We start from the raw sequence: 24,611 nt of genomic DNA, 5'->3' as shown, positions 1-24,611 counted from the left end.
AAAAAAAAAAAAAAAAAAAAAAAAAGTCTGGATCACAAGCTGTCCCCAAGAAAAAGAATCAGGTTCAGAAAATACTTCCAAAAGGTTCTTCAATGCACAATGCGATGGCTGCAGGTTTGGTAGCATGAAGGGCAGGAATCTACTTGTTAAAATGTACTTAAATTCAGTCAAAAATGTTTTCTCAATTCTCCAATTGGCTCCCTGCTTTACAATGATACTCCACAGAAATGGCCCACTTAGGACTCACAGGAAGGGCCGCTGATTTGTACGTGGCTGGCTCTACACGTTCCCAAAGCAGGCTTCTTCCTCCCCAATTTTTTCCTTTCCAACTTGAAAAAACTATTCTATCGTCACATCCAAGAGCTGGTTGGTTTGGTTTGTTTCTTTGGAACCATCAATAAAAAGAAGCAACTTTTCCTGTTTTACTCTTATCTACCCATCAGAGTGGCTATGTGACATTCAGTAGCACACAGGCTGCCTTGGCCAAATGGACTTATGAATGCATGCATTCAGACTGCATATTGCTACCAAAATGGAATGTGGGAATATGCTATGCACCTCAGGTTGAGAAATGACCAAGAAATCAAGATCTAAAGGGTGATATATAATATATATATATCAATGCTATTATTCATAAAAACCTTGTTTAGTAATAAAAAAAATTGCTTTGTTTAAATATGAATATTATAGTCTGCTTCTCATGGTTAGGAAATAATAGTCTTTCTGAAAAGCAGGCGCTTTTTCTACTACAACTCCATGTCCTGGGCCTCGTCTTCCGAAAAGTCAGACATAGAACTCTCTGATGAGCTGTCCCCAGTGCCCTCTTCCTGCTCCTTCAGGGCCTCCTCCGTTGCGTACTTCTGGATGTACTCTGCACAGGGGTCGGGAAAGAAAACATAAGGGTAAGTGAGCAGCGACCCCAAGACTGCTGAGTTCCATAAGTTCAGATTCCCCGTCTGTACAAGGGTGGAAAAGAGGACAGCTGGTGTGATCACTAAAGGCAAAGGCAGGGCCGGGGATTTAGCTCAGTGGTTCCACCGCCTTCCTTGCAAGCACAAGGACCCCAGTTCGATCCCTGGTAAAAAAAAAAAAAAAAAAAAAAAAAAAAAAAAAAAAAAAAAAAAAAAAAAAAAAAAAAAAAAAAAAAAAAAAAAAAAAAAAAAAATGCAAAGGCAAACCCATGAAGAACAGAAGAGGGATGATCACAGTAGGAGAGCAACACAGAATGTCTGGCTTGCAGATAGGTAAGTTCCTTGCATCCCCACCCTGGGATGCTGGACGGGTGGGAGAAATGGGCACTCTATACACTGTTTTTACTTTCATGTCAATAAAATGATTTGCCTCTCAGACAGAACATGATGTTAAGATTCCATAGCAACTTACCAGGAAATCCCCATTGTTTTCAGCTTTGCAGTTATATAATCATAGCTAGCCCAGATCTATTATTTTAGGAACAGATTTTAGTCTACACAGATCCTGCCTGTCAGGTTTTGGAAGTACCAGTACGAACTGTCTCTCAGTCTGCTCATCAGGAATGAGCTGCCGCCAAGAGGCATGCACACCAGCCTGAGCGGTTTTACCATGTATCATTTACCTTGAGTTTATGCTGCTGTATCCTAGGCTGAATCTGCTGGCTGACAAAAAAATTAGGAAAAGCTGAACAAACAATAAACTTCTTTGGAAAGGTACAGTTTTCAAGTAAATGGCCTACACACAGTATGAAGAGACAGATGGTGGGAATCCCAGCAGAGCAGCAGCCGGACATACACACATACCCACGTCCTTAGATTTGTCTTTCCTCCTATGGAGGTGCAGAGTCTGTAACACGAAGAAGGGAAACAGGCCATGGGGCTGCCATATCTGAGGAGCCAGTGCAGGGGTCCTGCTAGGATTATTTTTTATACTATCCAAGTTTGTAGACAAGCATTAGAGCTCTTTAAATTTCTAGAACTTTACACTGAGATCATGAGATTAGATGAGGCCTCATCTAGGTAAGAATTTACCTAGATTTATGTTTAGAGGAAGAGGAATATTTACTAAGGCCTCAGAAGTGTTATTCTTGCCTTACAATGGGCTGGCCATTCTGCTTCTTTCATTGAAGTTGCTGCACCAGGACACTTTCTTGACGCTAACTCAGTGACAGTGAACATTTTACAGCTTTCAGTGATACAAACAGTCCGCTGTGGCACGTGTGTGCCATAGGCTCACCACTATGGTATAATTTGATCTTACTAGCTTTCTTTAGAATATTCAGAGACAAATGTTTAAGAAGCACTTACTAGGACAGGCCTTTCAGGAGACAGAGCAGTGAAGAGCAAGGACACTAAGAGGAGAGAATAGATGCAGGTCACAGGCAGGAGCCGCTCGGGTGCCCTGCAGGAAGCCATCTATGGAAGGAATTGGTTGAGGCCAGGGAGGCAGGCACAGCTGCACAGACCCAAGCTCTACCAGCTGCAGTGGAGGTCAGGCTGTTCCAGAGGAAGGGCTCAGCCTCACCCAAAAGTGGTTGGGACATAAAAACACTAAGAGATACCTGTGTCCCCTTGCTTGCAAATAAGGCAGAGTAGAGAGGTTTTGCCAGAGGTGGATGCGGGTCTGAAATTTTCTGTACTACAAAGAGCGAATATATCTGGGTACCTGACACCCACCGAACTGCACTGTCACACAGCGGTGTGCCGACAGGAGTCAAGGCACAGACAGAGATCATTACCTCTGAACCAGAAAGCCCCAAATGGCAGGCTGATGGCCCCTGGCAAAGATTTTTGAGCAAAGAAGTGACAACTCTTTGGACAACTGCAAGGATGCCCCGTTCCACAAGTGCTCAATATTTTAACCTATTTTCAAGGCTTTACCCTATCCCATGAACTACTTCTGCTGTCAGTTCTTGCAAATGTGCCTCAGAGGGGCCACAGCTTGAGGCTGATGGTCTACATCTACTGCAGATGGTCAAATTGTGCTGAAAGCTGGCCCAGTGCCTATTTGTTAAGAGCAGATGCATCTCCATTGACCGAATTCCTCTCCTTTCCGGTGGAGCTTTATGGACCCAGACTTTTCACTATGGAAGTTCTCAAATGTACATGGAGGAGAAAGGGGGGAATCACATTCCAGGGCCTTTGCATTAAACTATATCCCCAGCTTTTTAAAGTTTTTACTTTGAGGCAAGTCTCATTATGTTGTTAAATTGGCCAGATTTGGCTTGTATTTCCGATCCTCCTGTCTCAGCCTCCCAGAATGCTGGTATTAGAGGTGTGTGCCATCGCTCCCAGTTCCACTTGAGCTTTAGATGTTCTTTGGTAACCTTATTTTCCTTTGAAACAAACTCCAGTCCCATGATTGTGGGAACATAGGATTCTAAATCCTAAGGGCAGTCTAGATGAGGACACTAGTGCTTGCGCTTGAGGATGCTCAATGCTACTTAAGTCTATAGCTGTTGCTTTAGGCCTGGGAAAATCACGAGGAACTATGTAACTCACAAAGGACTCCAAATGACTAAAGCCCAAGAAGTTTAAGTTCTTCTGACTCCAGGTTACACTGTGTGCCTCCTTACCTTTAATTTTCTGCTTGTATTCTTCTGGTCGGTGGAGGTACATAGCTGCTGCATCACCATTGAGAGGGTCTATGGGATTAGGATAGGCCAACAGCTGGGGCAAAAAGGACTCAAATATGTTGGTAAGATCTGAAAAATAAACACAGGTTCTTCATGCTCGGGAACACACATGTTCACCCAAAATTCACTTGAATTAACAACATGGGGATGATTTTTCCATTAAGGTGTGATACGCTACACAGAACTTATGTTTTTTTTTTTTTTTGAGACAGAGTCTCACTAATATAGTTCACGCTGGTCTGAATTCAATATATAGCCGAGGCTGGCCTCAAACTGGCAGCAATCCTTCTGCCTCAGCCTCCTGAGTGCTTGGATCACAGGTGTGTGCCACCACACTCAGCCCATTTGTTTAAAGGCGGGTCATGCTAAATCACTAAATTGCCTAAGATGGGCTTGAGCGTTCAGTCCTCCTGCCTCCACTTCCTGGGGATTATATGTGTGTATGACCATATCTAGCCCAATTAAAAATTTTAAATATAATTTTAATTTGAAGAACCAGTTTGAGATATATCTGGCCTTTTCTCTAAAAGGAATTTTTCCAATTATTTTTCTCTTTTTTTTTTGTGGTGCTGAGGATGATCAAATTCAGGGCCTCACACATACTAGGCAAGTACTCTCAGATCCAATCTTCCCAGTGCTGCTTCACTCTATTTTTTAAACTGAGAATTAGAAATACTACATAATTACTAATTAAAACTTGTGTTCCGAACTCTCTAGCACCATGTTACTTCAAAATGAGTAAACTTCTTAAGACAGCAATTTCTACAACTTACTCTCTACTCTAAAAAGTACTCAAGCACTGATGAATGAAATTTTATAGGACATGATATTTCTCATTAGAATTTTTGTTTTGTTTTTGAGATAGGGTCTTACTACCTACTGTATGTAGAACAGTCTGGCTTTGAATTTGTGACTCTCCTACCTCAGCCTCCTGGGTAGCTAGGAAAACAGGCATGTACCACAGGGCCTCGTTTAATTCTCACTGACTTCAAATGGAGGTAAATATAACCAATTTTTCTTTTTTTGTAATGGAACAATTAATGAAACTATGTGTCCTCCTTGCACAGAGGCCTCACTAATCTTCTCTGTATTGTTCCAATTTTAGTGTATGTGTGCTGAAATGAGCACAACTAGCTTTTCAATTATTCTGGGTAATATGGGCCACTTCAAGCCATAATCATAAAGCAGATAAACACCAACTGGTGACATTCATTAATCATTTTAATAAACATTAACTCCCTTCTTGCCAGAAATACACAAATGAAACCCACTCACTCAGTGAGCAAGATAAACCCTGCAGTCACACTGCTTTAATAAAGGTAGAGGGCTGGGTGTGGTGGTGCACGTCTGTAATCCCAGCACTCGGGAGGCTGAGGCAGGAGGATCATTGTGAGTTTGAGACCAGCCTGGGCTACATAGTGAGTTCCAGGTCAGTCTCAACTACATAGTGAAACCCTGTCTCAAAAACAAAAAAACAAAACAAAACAAAAAAAAAAGAAAGATAAAGGGAGTGGGCCTTGACTGGGTGTAGGGCCACAGGTGATGGCACACACCTGTTATTGCAGCTACTTGGAGGCTGAGGAGTGGGCGTGGTGGCATATGTCTGTAACCCCAGCACTGGGAAGGCTGAGGCTCAAGCATCTCTATGAGTTTCTAGGCCAGCCTGGGCTACAGAGAATTCAAGGCCAGTCTGAGCTGCAAGGCTCCAAGAACTGGCCTTTTTTGCTATCTCAAAAAACAAAGAAAAATAAGTTAAACCAGGATGTACTGTAAGCTATACCATAGCTTTGGAATGCTATGATTTCTATTCTATTTGTTCCTCAGTTGGCAAACAGTGGACTGGAAAACCTGAGTGCCTCCATTTTTCTATTTCATCATCTGTTCTGTCATCTTTTCCATAAACATTCCTGTTTCTGCAGGCAGTGTGGAAGTATAAAAGGTGGCATAAAAATCTACTCTGTAATTTTTTCTGCACTGACTTTACAGTGATCATGTCGATGCTGTGTGACAGGTGAACACTTTGCCAAGCCACATCATGAGAGATCTGGGGTTCCCCAAGGGATCTGGCAATGTCTGGAGACACTGCATGTTGTCACAACTGGGTGGCAGACATGTGCAGTGGGTAGAGAATGGGGACAATGTTGAATGATCCTATAGTGCACAGGACAGCCCCCAAACAGAGAACCATCTGGACCAAAACATCATGTGTGCTGAGGCTGGAAAGTTGTGCTCTGGATAAAAGATGTTGGCAATGCTTTTCCTAAGAGGACCGAGTAAAAACTCCAGGGCCATAAATAGTGGGCACAAATATTTGTGAACTACAAATAGTTTCTGCTCAAGACCCAGTTCTGCTACTGTAGCACAAAAGCAGACAAAGATACTACGGAAACAAATAGTGAACATGTGGCTGTGTTCCAATAAAACTTTATATACAAAAACTGGTAGCCAAAGTCTGCAAACTGCTCTAAAACATCAGAGGTGGTATTTCCTTGTGGTAGGGTGAAAAAAGGTCAGCAGCATCGCTACTCAACAGAACTTCCCGCAGTGATGGAAATGTTCTGCACCTGCACTGTCCAAAATAGAGGCACTAAATCTGATGCTCACAAAATAAAAGGGGGTGGCGGGAAGGGGAAAAAAGAATTGAAATGTGTTATGTACAGTTACCTCCATAATCTTATGTACTACAAACATATAATAATAAAAGTCAAAAACAAAACAGTAGCCACTCCTCATATGCTGCCAACGAGCACCTAAAATATGACGTGTGTGGATAAGGAAGCAACATTTTCCTTATACCGAAGTCCAACCAAGTTAATTAAATTTATTTATTTGGGGGGGTACCTGAGCTCGAACTTGGGACCTTGTGCTTGTGAGGCAGGTGGGGGAACACTGAGCTAAATCCTCAGCCCTAAGTTAATTAAATTTAAACAACCATATGTGTGTGTACTGGGCAGTGCAAGTCTAGAGCACGATGTGCCACAATCCCTCAGTGGTGAACACCAACAACTCTGATCTCATGCACTGCAGTTTCACCTTTATAAGGCCAACTTTAGAACAATCTCAAAGAATGATAGTACAGTAAGATTCTCATGCATGAAGAAACAGAAGCTGAAGTTCCCAATAAAAAAACAAACAAAATGACCTTCCAAGATAACCCCAAATTATCTGATTTCACTAGTTTTTCTTATAGTTTGTTTGAAGGAAGCAATGGTTGGGGATTCAGCTCAGTGGCACTGTGCCTGCCTCGAAAGTGCAAGATTTCAATCTCCAGTACCACACACACAGAGGAAGCAACAGTCAACAAGTCAATAATTATTCGTTGCACAAAGAAATGGAAAACTAATTGTAAATTGCTTATGCTTGAATGCTGGATGGAAAAAGACCATAAAACAGTATGTAGACTGCATACATAAGAATTTTTTTAAAGTTATGTCAAGGCAATGGGCTTATACAATTTCTACTTTTCATACATCAAGTGATACTACTTTTCTCTTTAAAGAGAACATTTCAATCATAGACAATGCCAAAAAGTAAGCAAATCAAGATCCTGAGTTTGATCCCTGGTACCAGAAAACAAAAAATGAAAAAAAACACAAACAAGAATGACATTAACAGTAGTAGTAGTAATAGCAGTGGCAGCAGGCTAGTCCTTGGAGCACTCACTACAAGGCAAGCACTCTTCAGCTTTTGGTGTAAATGTTCAGCCAATGAGAGTGAGTACCATCACTGCCTCTGTTTCACACACAAAGAAACTGAGGCACACAGGTGAAGTGACTTGCCCAAGAAGCTGGATTTCAAATTTGGGCTTAGCCTCCAGGTTGCCTTTGTTAGCAGAAACAACCACCTCAACTTCCATGATGGTGCAAGCTGTCCACGTCTCTCCAGCAAAGTCTAACCAATCATGGGCAGGGGAGCCATTATGCCAGGCCATTCAGGTATTTCTCTGACTACTTCACAGAGGAAGTGTTCTTGTTTTCAAATGGCTCAACACAGGAAGTGACCCATGCTGTTCATGGATGTGTGCACAGTGAGCTGGGGGCTTCTCTTGACACATTATTGTTATAGGTGGTGCACCAAAGATTAGATGCTGAATGTGCCTACCAATCATCAACAAAAACCTTTAAAAAGCAAAGTATAGATTTTATTCTCTTTCAGTAATATTCTCTGTGCTTCAGGCTAGCAAAATACTACAGACAACATATTACATAACTAGAGTTTCCTGAGTCCCCAGGAGAGATTTTATACCCTTCCCTACCATTTCTAAGTTTTCTCAAGCTACCAAATAAGTGGCTGAGGCCTGTGTTTATTCCAAATAAAAGAACCCTTAATTACTGGTTCGTTCTTCCTGTGTCTGTCTTCCTGTGTTAACACACTGTTGATCCATTTTTACAGATGTACCGAGTCATATCTGTAAAACAGGTGAGCAGAAAAGGAAAAGCCCACAGCTTGGTTTAGACTGAAGACAGGAAAGGTCAGAAGGTTCTGGTCCTGGCCATTCTAAAGCAGTGAATCATCCATTAAGGTGGCCGGCAGAGGGGTGACCAGTGAGTTCACCTGTGCAGGGTTGGGAGGAGAGCGTTCATCTAGCACTTGTGAGGCCATGTAATCAGCATTCAGCACCCCCGCCCCACACTGTAGACCAAGAATGAAATAAAGAAACTCATCTTTTTATTTTTTCCTTGGAGACAGAGTTTTGTTACGTAGTTCAGGCTAGCCTTGAACTCACTATGTAGCCCAGGCTGGCCTCAAACTCATAGCTGTCCTTCCGCCTGCCTTCCAAGTGCTGAGTATAGGCGTGAGCCACCACACTCAACTAAGACACTCATCTTTGGAAACATATATCAGAATGATTTACTTTTGTTTAAATGTATTAAGTCAAAGAACTTTATATTCTAAAAACATTAACCTTTAACTTTTGCAAGGGAAAGGGTGCGAAACACATCACCAATCTAGAGATTGCAATCAGCAGACTCCATTTCTGGTTGACAGACAGTTCCAAGACCCCTGAGAAGTATGGTTCATGATAAACAAATGGCTCTTAGTTTAATCAGCAGGTACCAAAGTGCAGTCCATCAGGACCGACTCTTCAGTCTGATCCTACAGTATTAATGTGAATTTTACAACATATATGTCTCAGTCAATATATAGAAACTAATGGCTTAAATACATATTAAATTTTAAAATGCCCAAGTAATATGGATTTCTCATCAAAAAAGGAGCACCAAGACAGGTGTGATGGGCTATACCTGTAATCCCAGCTATGTGAGAGGTGAAGACAGGAGGATCTAAATTCAATGCCAGTTTGCAGAATTTGGCAAGCCTTTCTCAAAAAAAAAGAAAAGAAAAAACATATGTAAAATATAATAAAATTAGCCAGATGTGGTAGTGCACACCTGTAATCACAGCACTTGGGAGGCTAAGGCACGAGGATCACTACAAATTTGAAGTCAGCCTGAACTACAGTTAGACCCTGTCTCCAATCAATCAATCAATAATGGGCTGGGTCATAAGTGCCTAGTATGGTTTTTTTTTGGGGGGGTAATGGGGATTGAACTCAGGCCCTTGTGCTTGTGAGGCAGGCACCGGAACCACTGAGCTAAATCTCCGGCCCATAAGTGCTTAGTATGTACAAGGCCCTCAATTCAATCTCCAGTACTGCAAAGAACAAAAATCAGTACCACTGACCTTGCTCATTCAGTCAGGGATTTGCTGTTTGTGGATTCTTTCCGTCAAGAAAAGTCTGTCCTCTGAGCTGCTGCAGAGGCTCCAGTTGAGCAGCTTTCCCCAACTCTCATCTCTGCACACTGCGGTCACCACCACCCTCTCCAGGTGGAGATCTGCCAAACCATAGGCAGGAAAAGGTGGCTCTATTCTCAAGGTGATAAAGGCACTTCAGAGGAGAATGAGTAGGGGCGGATATCACCTAACACACTGGACGTGTGGCAGAGCACATTCCCTTACGCTGCACTGTCCCCAGCCAAAGGGGAGGCTGGCAGCTTTGTGGTGAACAATGGATGGAAACCCAAGGAACACAAATCTCATCTCAGGTCTCCCACTGTCTTACTCTTTGACCCTGAGCAAGTCTCTTCCTTTATGCAGCTCTATTCCTTCTCCAAAAAGAGAAGTATAATACTTCTGGATCCTTACCAGGAAATATTACACATCACTAAAAATGACTGTACGATATATTCTCTTTGGCAACACATATATAGACTATATTCTATGATTAGACTAATATATTGATACAAATATGACATTTCCTAAGAGTAGAATTTCCAGCTACATGTATCCTTAAGGAATATACATTAATTAAGTCACATTGGAAAAAAAAAATGCACCAATTCTTTTTTTTTTGTTTTGTTTTTTTTTTGAGACAAGGACTCACTCTGTAGTTCAGGCTGCCCTTGAACTATGTAATCCCAGGTTGGCCTTGAACTTGCAGTGCTTCTCCTGCCTCAGCCTCCTGAGTGCTGGGATTTTAGGCCTGTGCCAGCACACCTGGCTAAAAAATACATCAATTCTTAAGGTGAAGCCACCTTAATAAGATTGTCCAGGCTTAAAGGAGAAAACACATGAGGGGATGAACCACATATCCATGGTTTATTCTTGGCTGTTTATGAACCAGTGACCATAATTATTTCTTCTTGTTCTATTTCCTTTGAACATTAAAGTGAAAAATTCTATAAAGTATGCTGCTTTCTTTTTTTTTAATTTTTGAAGGGCTGGTTCAAGGTCTCATGTACACTAGGCAAGTGTTCCACCACTGAGCTACATCCCCAGCTCAAGCATGGTGCTTTCATTCAGGTTAAAATCCTGCAGGTGCCCAAATCTGGATGTGGTCTTCTGCACTAGGAATCACAATTATTAAGCAGCTAGTCACCTCAGGGAATTTTACTTGCATAATCTTTACGCTTTTCAAATCTAACACTGAAAAATAAAGCTATTCCTTCCCTTCTCAAGAGCCACCTAACCCCCTTTCTACTTCTACTACCAAAACCCCAATGCCCAATGATCTGGGCTCCTTTTTAAAAACAAAGCAGCAAACAAAAAAAGTCCTTGCATTGCAGTGTGAATTCTGAGGTACTTCTAACAACTGGCTTTTAAGCCAAGCATGGTAATGCATGCCTATAACCCTAGAACTCTGGGAGGCTGAAAAAGGAGAATCCCAAGTTCAAGCATAGTACAGGCAACTTAGCAAGACTGTCTCAAAATTTAAAAAAAGGGTTGGGGTGTAGTTCAGTGCAAAGGCTTTGGGTTTAATTCTCAGTTGTGTGTGTGTGTGCGTGCGCGCGTGCTAGGGATATGCTTTCACTCTGTGGAGCCCATCGTATTACAGATTTACATTTTCGGGGGGATCAATTCATCTTATGATTTTAAAGGGGTAAGTGTACACTGATAACTACCAAACCATGGTGAATTCAACCGAGTCATAAAATTGTTCAGAATAAAGCAAACTATAAAATCTCTGTAGTTTTTTTTGGGGGGAGGGGTTATGCCTTTTATGTACCTATAAAAACCAGTAGCCAAATAAGTTAAGATTTGCATATTTCCTTTGGTTTATAATGATAGGGGGAAAATTAATAGATGATCTTTTACCAGCGCCTAAAAAGTCAATAATAATGGATTTGAGTTTTTTACTTTTCTTCTTGCTTATAGTCTGTGAACATTAAAAAACTGAAAGTCTCCAAAAAGAGGAAGAAAGGCCGGGCATGGTGCCGCATGCCTGTAATTCCAGCACTCGGGAGGCTGAGGCAGGAGGATCATTTTGAGTCCCACACCAGCCTGGGCTACATAGTGAGTTCCAGGGCAGTCTCAACTATATAGTGAGACCCTGTCTCAAAACCAACCCCCAGAAAAGAGGAAGAGTACTCAAAAACTTCTGGCCAGGAATAGTGGCACACGTCTGTAATCCTAGTACTTGGGAAGCCGAGGCAGCAGGATTGCCAAGAGTTTGAGGCCAGCCTTGGCTACACAGTGAGTTTGAGGCCAGCCTGAACTACAAATCTGGTCTCAAAAACAAAAAAATTTCTGCACCTTGTTAGTGGAGAATCCCAACTGGACACAAGTAAACAGCTGCTGTGTTTGAAAACAAAAAGCTTGGTAAGCAGGCCTTTAAAAATGGCAGACATTCTCCTTGAGGAAATGCCAATGAGGCCCACCAGGAATACCCTCAGAAAGACAGGCAGGCAGGCTTCAAAATGTTAACGTTTTCTAAAATAATGACTTTGAACTCAGCTTCAATGGCCAAAGCCCATTTCTCTTGCTGACCTGAGGGCACACAAGGGGTGAGCTGGAGTAGCCCACTCCAAAGACCTCCTGTGGTGCAAGTCCCACTGGTTTGCCAGGCCATATTTAGTTCAGTGAATGCTAACAAGCTGCAAATAGAATAATACACAACACTGCCTATCTGCTAAATAAATGCAAGAATGCACACAATTATTTAACTGAGAGTGTCTTATGTGTGGATAAAATACAAAGCCTTCAATGTAGGTAAAAGCCAAAACAGATGGAAATGTATCCCTACATATAACTCTTCAAAAGCTAGAGCAATAATGGGAATTAAGGGTTAGTAAAACACTCAGTGGGCGTGGTGGCAATCCCTGCACTCTGGAAGGCTGACGCAGGAAGGCTGAAAGTTCAAACCCACCCTGCACAATTTAAATTAGTGAGCCCTTGTCTCAAAAATAAAAAAGGGTTGGTAAGGCAGTTTAGTGTGAAGACCTTGCGTTCAACCCCCAGTATTGGGCAGCAGGGTGGAGGTAGGGGGGTGGGAGTGATGGCGATCAAATACTTAAAGAATTTTGCAACACATGACATTTAATGTCAGTGGCAGAATTTTGGCTTTCAAATATTTTAAATAGCTTAGAAAGAGGTCATTGTTATATGTAGGAACGGGTAATGTCAAAGATGCAAGATACAAAAACATGGGGAATAGTAAATATATTTTGCAAGTACTAATCACTAACGTAAGGTGTGTAGTTATAATAATAAGGACTATTTCAAAGCATTCCAAACTTACTTATAAAATCATTTTCCTTTTGTTGCCTAATTATCATCCCTCTCCCAATATATTTAAACTGTAGAGATCTATAGAAGAAAATAAATACTCCCACACAGATCAGAATGAAGAAAACCCCCTGCTCTTCAACATACACTGCTCACTGGCTTGTCATCTCAACGCACTTCTCACCTTTTTGAGATTATGTGTTAGAGGTCATTCGAGGTCAAGCCAGCTATGACCTTGCTTACTTTCAGAGACTGTAAGCTAAAACATGGCAATAGGATTTATTATTAACTTTCCTGAAATGCGGGCAGTTAATGTATAATTAGCTAGGTTTTGTTTTTTTGAGACAGGGTCTTACTATGTAGCCCAGACTGCCCTCAGACTCACACTGATCCTCCTGCCTCAGCCTCCTGAATACTGATTACAGACGTGTACCACCACGTCCAGCTCTAGCTGGGTATTCTTACAGTTATACAAAAACTCATTATTAAATATTTTAATTACTAGGGCTATAATATTTTTAACTAGGCTGTAATTTAGTTGTCACTGTCAGGAAAAAATAACAGGAGTTAACACCATGAAATCACAAGCTTCCACACAGAGAAAAGTTTACTTACACATTATAATCACAAGCAAAGGAAGAGAAAACCAGTCAAAGATACTTGTCCATATAATTGAGAATAGAACCTGAGCCCTAAAACTGTAACAGTAAAGGAAGCAGAACGTAGCTGTGGCTGCCTTTCAAAGTCACACACTGGCTGGAACATGCTCCACAACCTATAAAGCCTGGCCTGCTCTATAGTTCTAAAGCTGACCACAGTATTGCATTTTTTTTTCTTTTTTTTTTAAAGACAGGGTCTCAACTATGTAGTTCAGGCTGGTCTCAAACTTGCAGCAATTTCTACCTCAGCGTCCCAACTGGAATTACAGGCATGTGCCACTGTGCATGGCAAATGCAGTATTTCTAACGAATTCCCAGCAAGTTGTTCAACCCAAGACAACTCCATTTTTCTGTGGTAAAAACTAATTAAAATTCCTAAGCCATATATTACTACCTCTGAAAACATCTAAGCTGATAAAGGAGTTGCTTACGGCACTAGTCAAATAGTATGAAAGCCAGCAAATCTAAAACACTGCACGTTTTTTTTAGGTGGATTGGAAAAGAACTGCTCTACTTGGCCTGTATCTACACGACTCAAGCTGACATTCAGCTTCTCCAAAGGTACGAAGATGTCTGACTCCAACATGGATGGATCAATACCGAGTTCTTGAGCATGTTCAAACAGTAGTTGGCCAGCCTGTGAGCCATGAACAAACATACATAGACTTCTTGTCAGTGTAACTATATTCAAATGTTCATAAATAGCACATATTAATTCACCATAAAACACTGTTTTAAGATACAATTACCTTCAAATTTGAATTATTTGGGAAGATTCCCAGCCTAATTGGCTGAAGAGGGATAGGAGAATTATTAAATAAATGTTTAAATACTCCTAAATCCCCAGTAAAAATAACTTGTTTCTCTTATCTAATCTCTAAATTCTGTTCACATTCCTTCTATCAGTAGTCAACTTCGTTTGTCCGTTACTAGTGCCCCAGGTGACTAGATGAAGTAACATCCAAAATGTTTTTCTCCTCAGCATTGTAACAGTAGGAGTATCCAATCTACTGGGAAGAACTGCAAACTGCCCAATTTTATACGAAAATACTTTTCCATGTTATTTACCTACAATGTAGTAATTCACCAGTCAGTTGAGGATGAACATTAATGAAAGCTGAGCGAGAAACACATGTGCAGGGCTCAAGCATTTGGAGATTAAAACCATTGCAGTGCAGGAATGCGGGCTGCTAAGCCAGCTACAGATGAAATGTATTTTGGAGAAAATGAAAACTAGAAAACAAAAGAGGAGCTTAAAAGCTAAAGCTACCCATAGCTTAATGAAGTCTTTAAAATTTACACTTGTTCCTGAAACTGAAATCCAGATCCCCTTGGCTGCATTTTTAGTTTTCCAATGCTTTTTTCACTGCTGTGCGGAAGAGCAGGGAGGGAGGTAAGAAAAGATGATACCATGCAAAAATCCAAAAATGAATCAATTTTTGTCTTTTTAAAATTTTTGTACCAGGGATCAAACTCAGGACCTTGCGCTTATGAGGCAGATGCTGGCACACAACTGAGCTAAATCCCCAACCCCTTATTTTTTATTTTCTGGTACTGGGGATTGAACTCAGGACCTTGCACTTGCCAGGCAGGTGTGGTGCCACTGAGCTAAATCCCAGGCTCTGCTACTTTCTTTTAATGGCAAAAAGTAACATAGGTAACTTCATGCTTGGTAAGTCCATATTGATGACAAGCATCTTTACAACATTAACCATATTACAAAATATAATTAGTTCTCCTGCAAGGTTAAAGAATATCAAATTTAAAGTTACTGGGTGATTAAGCAATTACATAATTTTGAACTCCTGAATGAACAAACATCATGCACTTGGCAAAGAGAACACTGGACGAGAACAGAAGCAAAGTACTTGATTTTTCCATCAGAAATCAATATTCTTGGGAAGGAAATGAATAGAGAACTAAATTTACTGCTAACATGGGCACTGTTTATTATTAGGTTATGATCAATGTAAGTGTGAAATTTCAACTGAGAACTGTTGTTCTACTATACATTCTTATGCCCACTGTACAGTACATGCTGCAGGCAAAGTGAGCTGCAGGAAATTTCATAACCAAGTCTCTGCTCCTCACCAGATTACACAGAAGAGGTAGGTGTTGAAACAAGTTCCAGGTGCCCAGATATCTTTGGCTTTTCAGTTTAATGTTTATGTTAACATGCCAAGTTTTTCTATTAGCTTTTAGTATGAAGTTAGATTGAATTTTTTTTTTTGTCCTCTGAACTAAGACTCTCTTAAGCATCACTGCAGGAAACAGAGTGACTGAGAATTCACCTTCAATGTCAGAGGCTTTAACAGTGTAATAAAAATTTAGTTCAGATCTCAAGATCAGATAAGTTTAAAGAATAAACTTCAAGGTCATATGAACCAACTTTTCTACCATTACTTTTATATAGTGTGTTTACCTGCTTATTCTAAAACGTCCCATGAAAGAAATATTGACACTTTCACACTTTCTTTGAGAAATAGTTTTTGTTTTGTTTGGCTTTTTTTTTTTTTTTTGTGGTTTTTTGAGACAGGGTCTCACTATGTAGTTGAGACTAACCTGGAATTCACTATGTAAGCCAGCCCAGGCTGGTCTCAAACTCACAGCGATCCTGCCTCAGCCTGAGAAATAGTTTTTGAATACAAAGTCAGATCAATTCTCCTCCCATGCTCAGCATACTTCTGACTACATGCTGGAAATCCTTTTGGTTTTCTGTACTTACCTGTAGTGTTAGTATATGTACACTCTTGTTATGGAACACTCTGAATAACTCATACATATGCAATGTGGAAGTCTCCTTTCAGTTCACTGACCAATGTAGTTTAACTCTTATTGCTTAAGTGCTGTGCAAGCAAATATGAGAATATAATTATAAATATGATGAAACCATGGTAATACAGCTAGCTGATGACAGGAATGTAAAAAGGGTACAATTTTTTTTGTTTTTTTTTTGGTACCAGGGACCAAATTTGGGACCTTGAGCTTGTGAGGCAAGCAGGGGCACCACTAAGCTATATCACAGTCCTAAAAGGGTAGATTCTGAGCCAGGCATGGTGGTGTACACCTGTCATCCCAGCACTAAGGAGCAAAGGCAGGAGGACTGCCATGAGTGCAAGGTCAGTCTGCGCTACATAGTGAGCTTGAGGCCAGCCTAAACTAGAGACCGAGACCTTGTCCCTCCCCCTCCCCCAAACCCCAAAGATTTAAAGACATTTACCAATGGATTATTCATAACAGCCCAAATGTGCAAACAACTCAAATATCTATGTTATAATAAACACAGAAACAAAATGTGGTAATAATGAAATATTATTTAGCCATAAAAAGGAAATATGAATACATGTTATAATCAGATGAAGAACCTTGAAAACTTATGAAACACACAAAGCCACTCACAGAAGACCACATCTTATATAACTGCATTGATAACTAATGTCTAGAACAGACAAATCTACACAAACAAAACAGAAGGGTGTAGCTGGTAGGGGGTGTGCTGGAGGAGGACAGCTAGAGTATGAATTTCTTTGTGAGGCAATGAAAATGTTCTAAAATTGACTACAGTGATGGTTGCACATTACTGTGAATATACTAGAAACTACTGAATCACTTTAAATGAATGAGTGCATCATAATTCAATGAAGCTGACATTTAAAAATTTTGTTCTAAGGGGCCACCTGCCTCAAAAGCGCAAGGTCCTGAACTCAATCCCCAGTATAAAAAAAATTTTTTTTTTTGTTCTAAGGTAAGAGGTACTTTAGAATTAGCAAAACTGTCTTAGGAAGCCTTTCTGGTCAATGGTAAAAGATTTAGTGAAACCAAGTCTAATTTACTTCATTGTAATTGGAACCAGCTTGTAGTATTTTGATAAGTACTTTTCTAAAATGTGAATGTAGTTTAAGAAAACACTTCATTACATCAGATATTCCAGGCTGCCTGCCATGAGACTTTTTTAAACCATAAAAAAAGAAAAAGATTTTAAAAGGAATCCATTTAATCAACTTCAGAGTATATGTTCTCTTCTGCTGTCTCATCTCCTTATGACAATGTCTCCCTAAAACTTTCATTACTAAACACTACTGAGCATAGTTACTGCATTGACTTAAATCAACAGTTGAATTCTCATTGTACATTTGGTACTGTTTCAGGCCTGTGGGTGTGTGTGTGTAGACAAGAACAACTGAAGTCCCTACTTTCATGGCACTTATTATTCAAAAGGACAAGATAAACAATAAATAACAAATTTTTAAGAAATTTTATTTAAAAGAAGGTGCTGTGCAATGAAATTCTCTGAGGAGGTGATGCTTGAAGTGAGAAAAGAAGGATCCTAGTCATATGAAGACCAGGGGAGGTAATTCTAGGGAGAGGAAATAATTTTTAAATGACGGTGGGGGGAGATTAACTGCTCTGCTGGTGACCAACCTCCCTCTGTGATTTTCACTCACCAACCTGGTACAAGGATGCCTGGCAAAGGTGACTCTCAAGGCTGTGGGTGGGCTCAGAGGCCTTTCTACCTTAGACTGTTAAAAGGTCTCACAACACTTCAACTAAAGGAAGTTGTAAGTGATCTTTCCTTCCTCTTCCTGTGCCCTTCAGCTACTATTACAGGTGCCACTCATTCCTGCAACTCACACTGCTGAGAAGTACTGTGCTAGGAGTCCAAGAACTTAAGACAGATAAGACATGCACCTGACAAGCCCTTCAGGTAGGAAACAAATCTAGAAGGACAAAAATGTAGGGGTAAACAACAAATACAGGTACAAAAGTAAAGTAAAAGTGAACCATAAGAAAGAGCTATGAAGTAAAGGTACCCAGAGATCACTGCCAGCAGCAGAATCGGAGGAAGTCTCATGGGGTGGGGAACCACAGCACAGGATGCCTGTGAAGCTGAGGACTTGGACATGGGAGGTAAAAAAAAGTTCATTTGTTGCACCTCAAACTTTAAATTTAATTTAGAAAATTCTCAGCTCCCTAAACAAAGTTCAAGGAGAGAAGGCCTAATACTCCTTCTCTCTCTGCGATGTTCAGTATAGAATTTTGTGGAGCTGGGACATTCATTTGTTGATTCACTGTTAAGAGCTGAGTTGCAATTTCAGCCCTGAAAAAGGCTGTCACTCTGCTTCATAAGGAGCATCTGACCTTTGAAACAGATGATCTCTGGAACCACTTTTTACATCATTAACCTCATTTAAGAAAGACATTCCTAGGGCTGGGGATTTAGTGGTTCGGTGGCCTGCCTTGCAAGTGCAAGGACCTGAGTTCAATCCCTGGTAAAAAAAAAAAAAAAAAAGAAAAAAGAAAAAAGACATTCCTAAGTTTTCCAAAATTAAGTGATATACATATAAACACATATACAATGTGCTTCTGAATATACACATAAGTAAATGTTTATATATGTGTTATCTGTATACACTAAACCTTAAGCTCAGGATCTCATAGAATTATTTTCAATTTGCACTGTTAAACTGAAGTTTGTACATTAGGAAAAAAATTTTTTTCACTGATCAAACTTTCCCATCCATCTCTCAAAATCCCTTCCCATTCCCAATAAAACATCTTAAGTCAGAAAAGTAAAGCCAAACAACATTATTTTAGGCAGTGTCTCAACATCTTCAAAAAATAACCCATGGCCAAACTCACCATAGAGAGCTGTCCAAGTTTGATTAATTACATCTAGACACACAGTTCCTGACCTGAAACAGATGGAAAGAATGGCATTTTTAAAAATTTACAAAGTTAGTTGCATGTATCTGGCAACTAATTTTTACTTGAAACGCTTTTCATAAATCCTTTAAAAATAAAACCCAATTGGGAGAAAATATGATGAGAATATTTACAAGGCCTTAAGTGTGCCCATACAGACTGAAAAGGAAAATGGTAACCAGGTGATTAGAATTAATACTGGAAACAAAGGGCAGAGATCTGTGTGGCTAAGTATGTACATACCCTGACTCTTGGGAAACAAGCAAACTCAAACTGAAGGTCAATTATAAAATAATCAGTTGATAAAAAAAATCAACTTTATAAAGAGCAGCCCAAAGAACTGTCCCACATAACAGTTGGGTAAGGAAGCATGACAAGTGATGGCAATGTGATCATGGGCTAAATCCTTTTCTTTTCTTTTCTTTTTTTTAAAGGTGTTAAAAAGTTTATTACTGGGCTGGGGATTTAGCTCAGTGGTTCTGCTACCTACCTTGCAAGCGCAAGGACCTGAGTTTGATTCCCAGTACCAAAAAAAAAAAAAGGTATATTACTGCTGGGTATGGTGGTGCACACCTGTAATCCCTGCACTTAGGAGGATCACTCCGAGTTTGAGGCCAGCCTGAGCTACATAGTGAGTTCAAAACCAGTCTGAACTACATAGAGACCCTGTCTCAAAAAAAAAAAAAGATTAATTATTGCAGTATGGAAGTAGATTAAGTAAAAAAATTATCACAGCATTACATTGCTAAATCTGACATCTATACTTTGCTTACATGAGAATACCCTTTCTTGTCAGGATGAATGATCCCTGAAAAATTAAAGGATAAAAAGGCAAGATGTATACATACAACCTACTCATGCAAGGTCCACAGAATCCTCATATGCAAATTGTGTGACCAATAGCAAAACTGAATGCTGTACAAAGTAAAAACTACAGTCCAAATGATTATGTACTCTAAATAGCACTGGGAGGACAAAATAGGCTACACCAGAATCATTTTAAAATATCACTCACAGCTGGGTATGGTGGCGCACACCTATAATTCCAGCACTTGGGAGGCTGAGGAAAGAGGACTGCTGTGAGTTTGAGGCCAGCCTGGGCTACATAATACATAGTAAGTTTAAGGCCAGGCTGACCTACATAGAGAGAACCTGCCTGCTCATCATTAATAAAATACTAGAAGGAAAGGGGATAACTGAGTCATTGACTGAAATGAAACTAATCATTCATATTTGCCTTTCCTTGAACAAATAAATACTTTAAGGGCTCAAAATAGTAAATTTGTAAACTGAAAACAGATCACTGACTTGTGCCTGCCTATACAATAAGAACTGAGGTATGGAACATTAAAAATGTGGTTGAATAGTGAGGGAAATGAAGGGTCCAGTCATGACAATGGAAAAAACTAAGCAGCACAATAACTGGAGCACAGGCATCTGGAATACCACATCCTCAGGACTCGATGGTTCAAATGAGCACTCATATAGTCCTGCCTCCCATCAAACCCAAAATGACAGCTGAGGGTTCTCTTATAATGGAGAGAGAGAGAGAGAGAGAGAGAGAGTGATGCACTCTGACCAAGAGCAGTTGCTGCTAACATGTAAACATTTTTAAACAGTTACTTACGCTTCATCAATGTTGGGATGGAAAATTTTATTCATGAATCCTGTAAAAAGAGATGTTAATTAGCAGCAAAAAGATCCAGAGAACAAAAGAGTCTTAATGTATGTCAGGTCCTGGAAATAACTTCAGTATTGGGAAAAGATGATGATAATGCTCATCAATCATTATTTACAACTTCAGACCTTTGGCTAGTGGTAATACTCTACATTCTCCTGACAATGTCAGTGAACTAAAATACATAAGAATTCTATTACGAGCAAACCTTGGGAGCAAAGCAGCTTTTTAAACAAACAAATCTTACAAAGCAATTATTTCCTGAGCCAGAGGTACTCGCCCAAGGAGAATTTATAATACTAAATGTTTTATAACTAATATCGAGGTAAAAGTTAAGAAACTTCACTGTGAGTCTCCCTCCCAACAGTTTTATTGCTCAAGCTCCAAATTTGAGGCTCTGCACTTGAACTTCTCCTTCTGAAGCTCATTCACTAGCATCATTTGGCTGCACCGTGTGTGGAACATGAATGAGGCTGCTGAAATGCTAGAGGAACACCACTTCCAAACCACAAAGGATTTCAAAAGAACAGTGACCAAAATATTTTGTTTACTGTTAGTCTACTAATTCAAGGAAACCCAATTTTGATTAAAATCTAGGCAATGAAGAAATAAGACAAAGAGTTTTAAAAAATCTGAGATGGCTATATATGTAATGGATAGAGGTTTCTTTAAAAATGTATTCCCTGGGCTCAGTGGTTCTGCCCCCTGCCTCAAAAGCACAAGGTCCTGAGTTTGATTCCCAGTACAAAAAAAAAAAGTATTCCTAGAAAAACAAACACTGACTTAACATTCTAAGGAGAGTAAATAGGGGAGGGCAGGAGTATGGGGGAAAAAATAAGAACCAACATCTGACATGTAAAGGCAGAACACCCCAATAATGAATGTAACTGTACTATATACTTTAAAAGTACTAATAAACCCAATAAAAAAGAAAAGAAAGTGAGCATCTGAAATAAACAGACATTTCTCTGAAGCAGAAATGGCAAATAAGTATATGGAAAAATGTTCTACATCACTGGTCATCTGAGAAATGCAAATTAAAATAATGCTGAGATTCCATCTCACTACAGAAAGAATAAATGTTGTAAAGAAATAAACCAGTAACAACTGCTGGAGGAGCTGTGGGGGAAAAGGAACCCTTCTCCACTGTTGGTGGGAGTGTAGACTGGTGCAACCACTGTGGAAATCAGTGTGGACTTTTCTCAGAAGTTCCTTTTGACCCAGTTATTCTTGGTATCTTTCCAAAAGAATTAAAAGCATCATACCACAGTGATATATGCACATCTATGTTCATAGCAACACAGTTTGTAAAAGCTAATGGATAAAGAAGCTGTGTTTTTTAATACAATGGAGTACTACTCTACCATAAAGGACAAGCTTCCAACATTTATAGCTAAATGGATGGACCTTGAGATCACACTCTTAAGTGAAATAAATCAGACACACATGTTTAAATACCACACTGCTTCTCTGATGTAAAAAACTGAAAGTGGAAATAAGGAGTAAAATGTATAATGGATATTGGAAAATGCAAAGAAAATGTTCAACAAGGAAAGAGGGCGAAAAGAAGGGGACAAGAAAAAGAAATAGGAAAACATGGAAATAAAGTTTTTGTACATAGGGAAGGGAGGGTTCATGGGGGGATGAGAAAAAAAGGTGGGATGTCTCATGTATAGATGCAAATTCCCTACAATGATTAGGTATGCCTAAAATGTACACTATGTATACCTAAAATGTAAATAAGTATTTTTCTATAAAAAAGAAAACAATTCTAAGGAGAAATCAACTTATTTTCTAATAAAACCAGTGATTTAATCACTATGTATATATGCAAGAGACAATATTCTAAAGCCAAGATCCATCATCAAAGCTGTCATTCTGTCATCTTTATCACTTTACTTTCTCATTTAAGAGGTCTTTATCCCATTCCACACTTGGAATAAATTCTAGTTTCTTTCTAAAACAGTTCTCACCACCACCACCTTCCAGCCCCAGGCCCCCCTCACCTGATCCTCACAGGTTCTTTCCTTTCAAACATACAAGTCAGCATCTACTAGGCAGTCAACAAGCTTGTTTGGTGTACAAAAGTAAGACAGCACAATATTCTGGAAGATACCACTGTATCAACAGAACAAGAGATAGAAAGAACTGCAACATGTAAGGAGTACCAACACAGCTGGGAGAATGCAAAAGGGCAGGGGCAGCACACACACAAAGATAGGAAGAGACCAGAAAGACGCAGAGGCGGCCTCACACCAGAGGATGAACCTCAGTTGAGTTGCTACAGAGATCGTCTCTAAAATCTTAAAAGACACTTCCCTCAAGTCAGAAAACGGGACAAGAACACAAAACTTCTGGCATTCCAGTCTTTGCTCTGGCAACTAATCCTGCTTCTAATTTCTGTTTTTAAATTCTCTGTGTTGAAACAGCTTCAAATTTCATTTATTAATATCAAGACAACCCTGTGACTCTTTGGTATTAGTGGCAGAAGTGAGCTGGCCAAGTGATGTCGCTGTCTGGAGAGCATCATAGTAAGACATGCTGCTGTGCTGCAGCGGTGGCTATACCACCTACCATCTTCAGAAGTCAACCTGCAGCAGATGTGGCTACCCTGCCAAGCACAGAAAGCCTAAGTGGAGTGCCACAGTTAAAAGACCACCAGGACTAGTCAAACAAGGCACCTAAAAATTGTATACTGCAGATTCAGGCATGGGTTAAATGAAGGAACAACACCTAAACCCAAGACAGCAGCTACTGCAGAACCCAGTCCAACTTCACAACTTCAACAATTAGTCTCAAAGGCTCTCGTTTTAAAAGATAAGAATGAGGAGCAATTCACTTTTGAATTCTCCCTACTCGCCCACTGTAGCGGTTATCTCTCTCTTCTTCCCTCCCCATCTTCAAATAAACTGTCTTCTATTTAAAAAAGAAGAGATAAAAGTGAATGAATGAATTAGAAGAGAGAGACAGACAACTCTGAATGTTTAAATTAGTCTGATGCAAAAACAGCCTTGTGACGCCAGGCATGGCGGCACACACCTGTAATCCCAATACCTGGGAGGCTGAGGCAGGAGGATGACTGTTGAGGCCAGCCTGGATTACATAGCAAGACCTTGTCTCAAAAAACAAAAACAGCCTTGTGTCAAATATTAATTTTTCACTAAGGAAATAAAACATGCATCAAAGTCTAGACTTCAGAGTATGAGGTTTATGAAGAGACTATAATAATCTCATGGAAATATTCAAATTTTAATATTAAAGGAAGAAAAATCAGGGAAAAAATTCTTCTGTATGACCCTAGAAAAGTACTCACAGATGTCCAAGATGAGAATATTTGTAGCAACACTTGTTTATAAAAGCAAGGAGCCAAAAATCCAGTCCTAACAGGATCAGAACACTAAAGAACTGTAAAAATGACCCCCTATTGGGAATCTATACTGAAATGAACTTGAACAATATGAATCAACTTGGAGAGATCCAAAGTTATTTTTAAAAAGATGTTTTTAAAAAAGCTCTAAACTAACAGAATGATACATTTACACCATCATACCATTTAAAAAGCAGTAATACTGGCCAGGCATGGTGGCACATGCCTGTAATCCCAGCACTTGGGAGGCTGAGGCAGGAGGATTGCTGAGAGTTCGAGCCCCGCCTGGGCTACATAGTGAGTTTCAGGTCATTCTCAATTACATAGTGAGACTCCTGTCTCAAAACAAAAAACAAAAAACAAAACAAAACAGTAATACTTCCTCCCCACTCTTTAAGTATGGGAAAACTGTACTAGACATATATCAAAGTTGCAAAATATTTTAGGTAGAATCTAGGACCACAGTCATGGTGGAAACAGGGAACAGAACAGGTCAAAGGTGATTAAAAGTGATTTATCTAACACTATATTCCTCTGAAAAAGAGACGAAGTACTTGTACATTATTTGCTCTGTTTTTAATACAAATGTGC

At 39.8% G+C, this 24,611-nt stretch overlaps 1 protein-coding gene and 1 non-coding gene across 3 annotated transcripts in view; both read right to left on the bottom strand.

The window, feature by feature from the left end:
- Positions 1 to 6: 6 nt before the first annotated feature.
- Positions 7 to 24,611, bottom strand: part of Ube2h (ubiquitin conjugating enzyme E2 H) — a 113,158-nt gene continuing 88,553 nt past the window's right edge. The window contains exons 4-7 of one of the 2 annotated variants that reach the window (XM_010633498.1): positions 20,603 to 20,642; positions 18,913 to 18,965; positions 3,548 to 3,676; positions 7 to 871 (exon numbers count right to left, since the gene is read on the bottom strand). In XM_010633498.1, the coding sequence (XP_010631800.1) occupies positions 747 to 871; positions 3,548 to 3,676; positions 18,913 to 18,965; positions 20,603 to 20,642 (347 nt within the window). In that variant the 3' untranslated portion in view covers positions 7 to 746. The remainder of the gene's footprint in view (positions 872 to 3,547; positions 3,677 to 18,912; positions 18,966 to 20,602; positions 20,643 to 24,611) is intronic. The other variant, XM_010633499.1, reaches the window with a different exon arrangement.
- On the bottom strand, positions 4,630 to 4,735 carry LOC117284235. The gene has a single exon (XR_004515318.1). It is a non-coding gene; the product is annotated as a U6 spliceosomal RNA (small nuclear RNA).

The sequence above is a fragment of the Fukomys damarensis genome, unplaced genomic scaffold (assembly GCF_012274545.1).
Source record: "Fukomys damarensis isolate Sample0158 unplaced genomic scaffold, DMR_v1.0_HiC HiC_scaffold_4, whole genome shotgun sequence".
NCBI lineage: Eukaryota > Metazoa > Chordata > Mammalia > Rodentia > Bathyergidae > Fukomys > Fukomys damarensis.
Note: the sequence above shows the minus strand (reverse complement) of the source record. Positions and strands in the feature narration are given on the sequence as shown.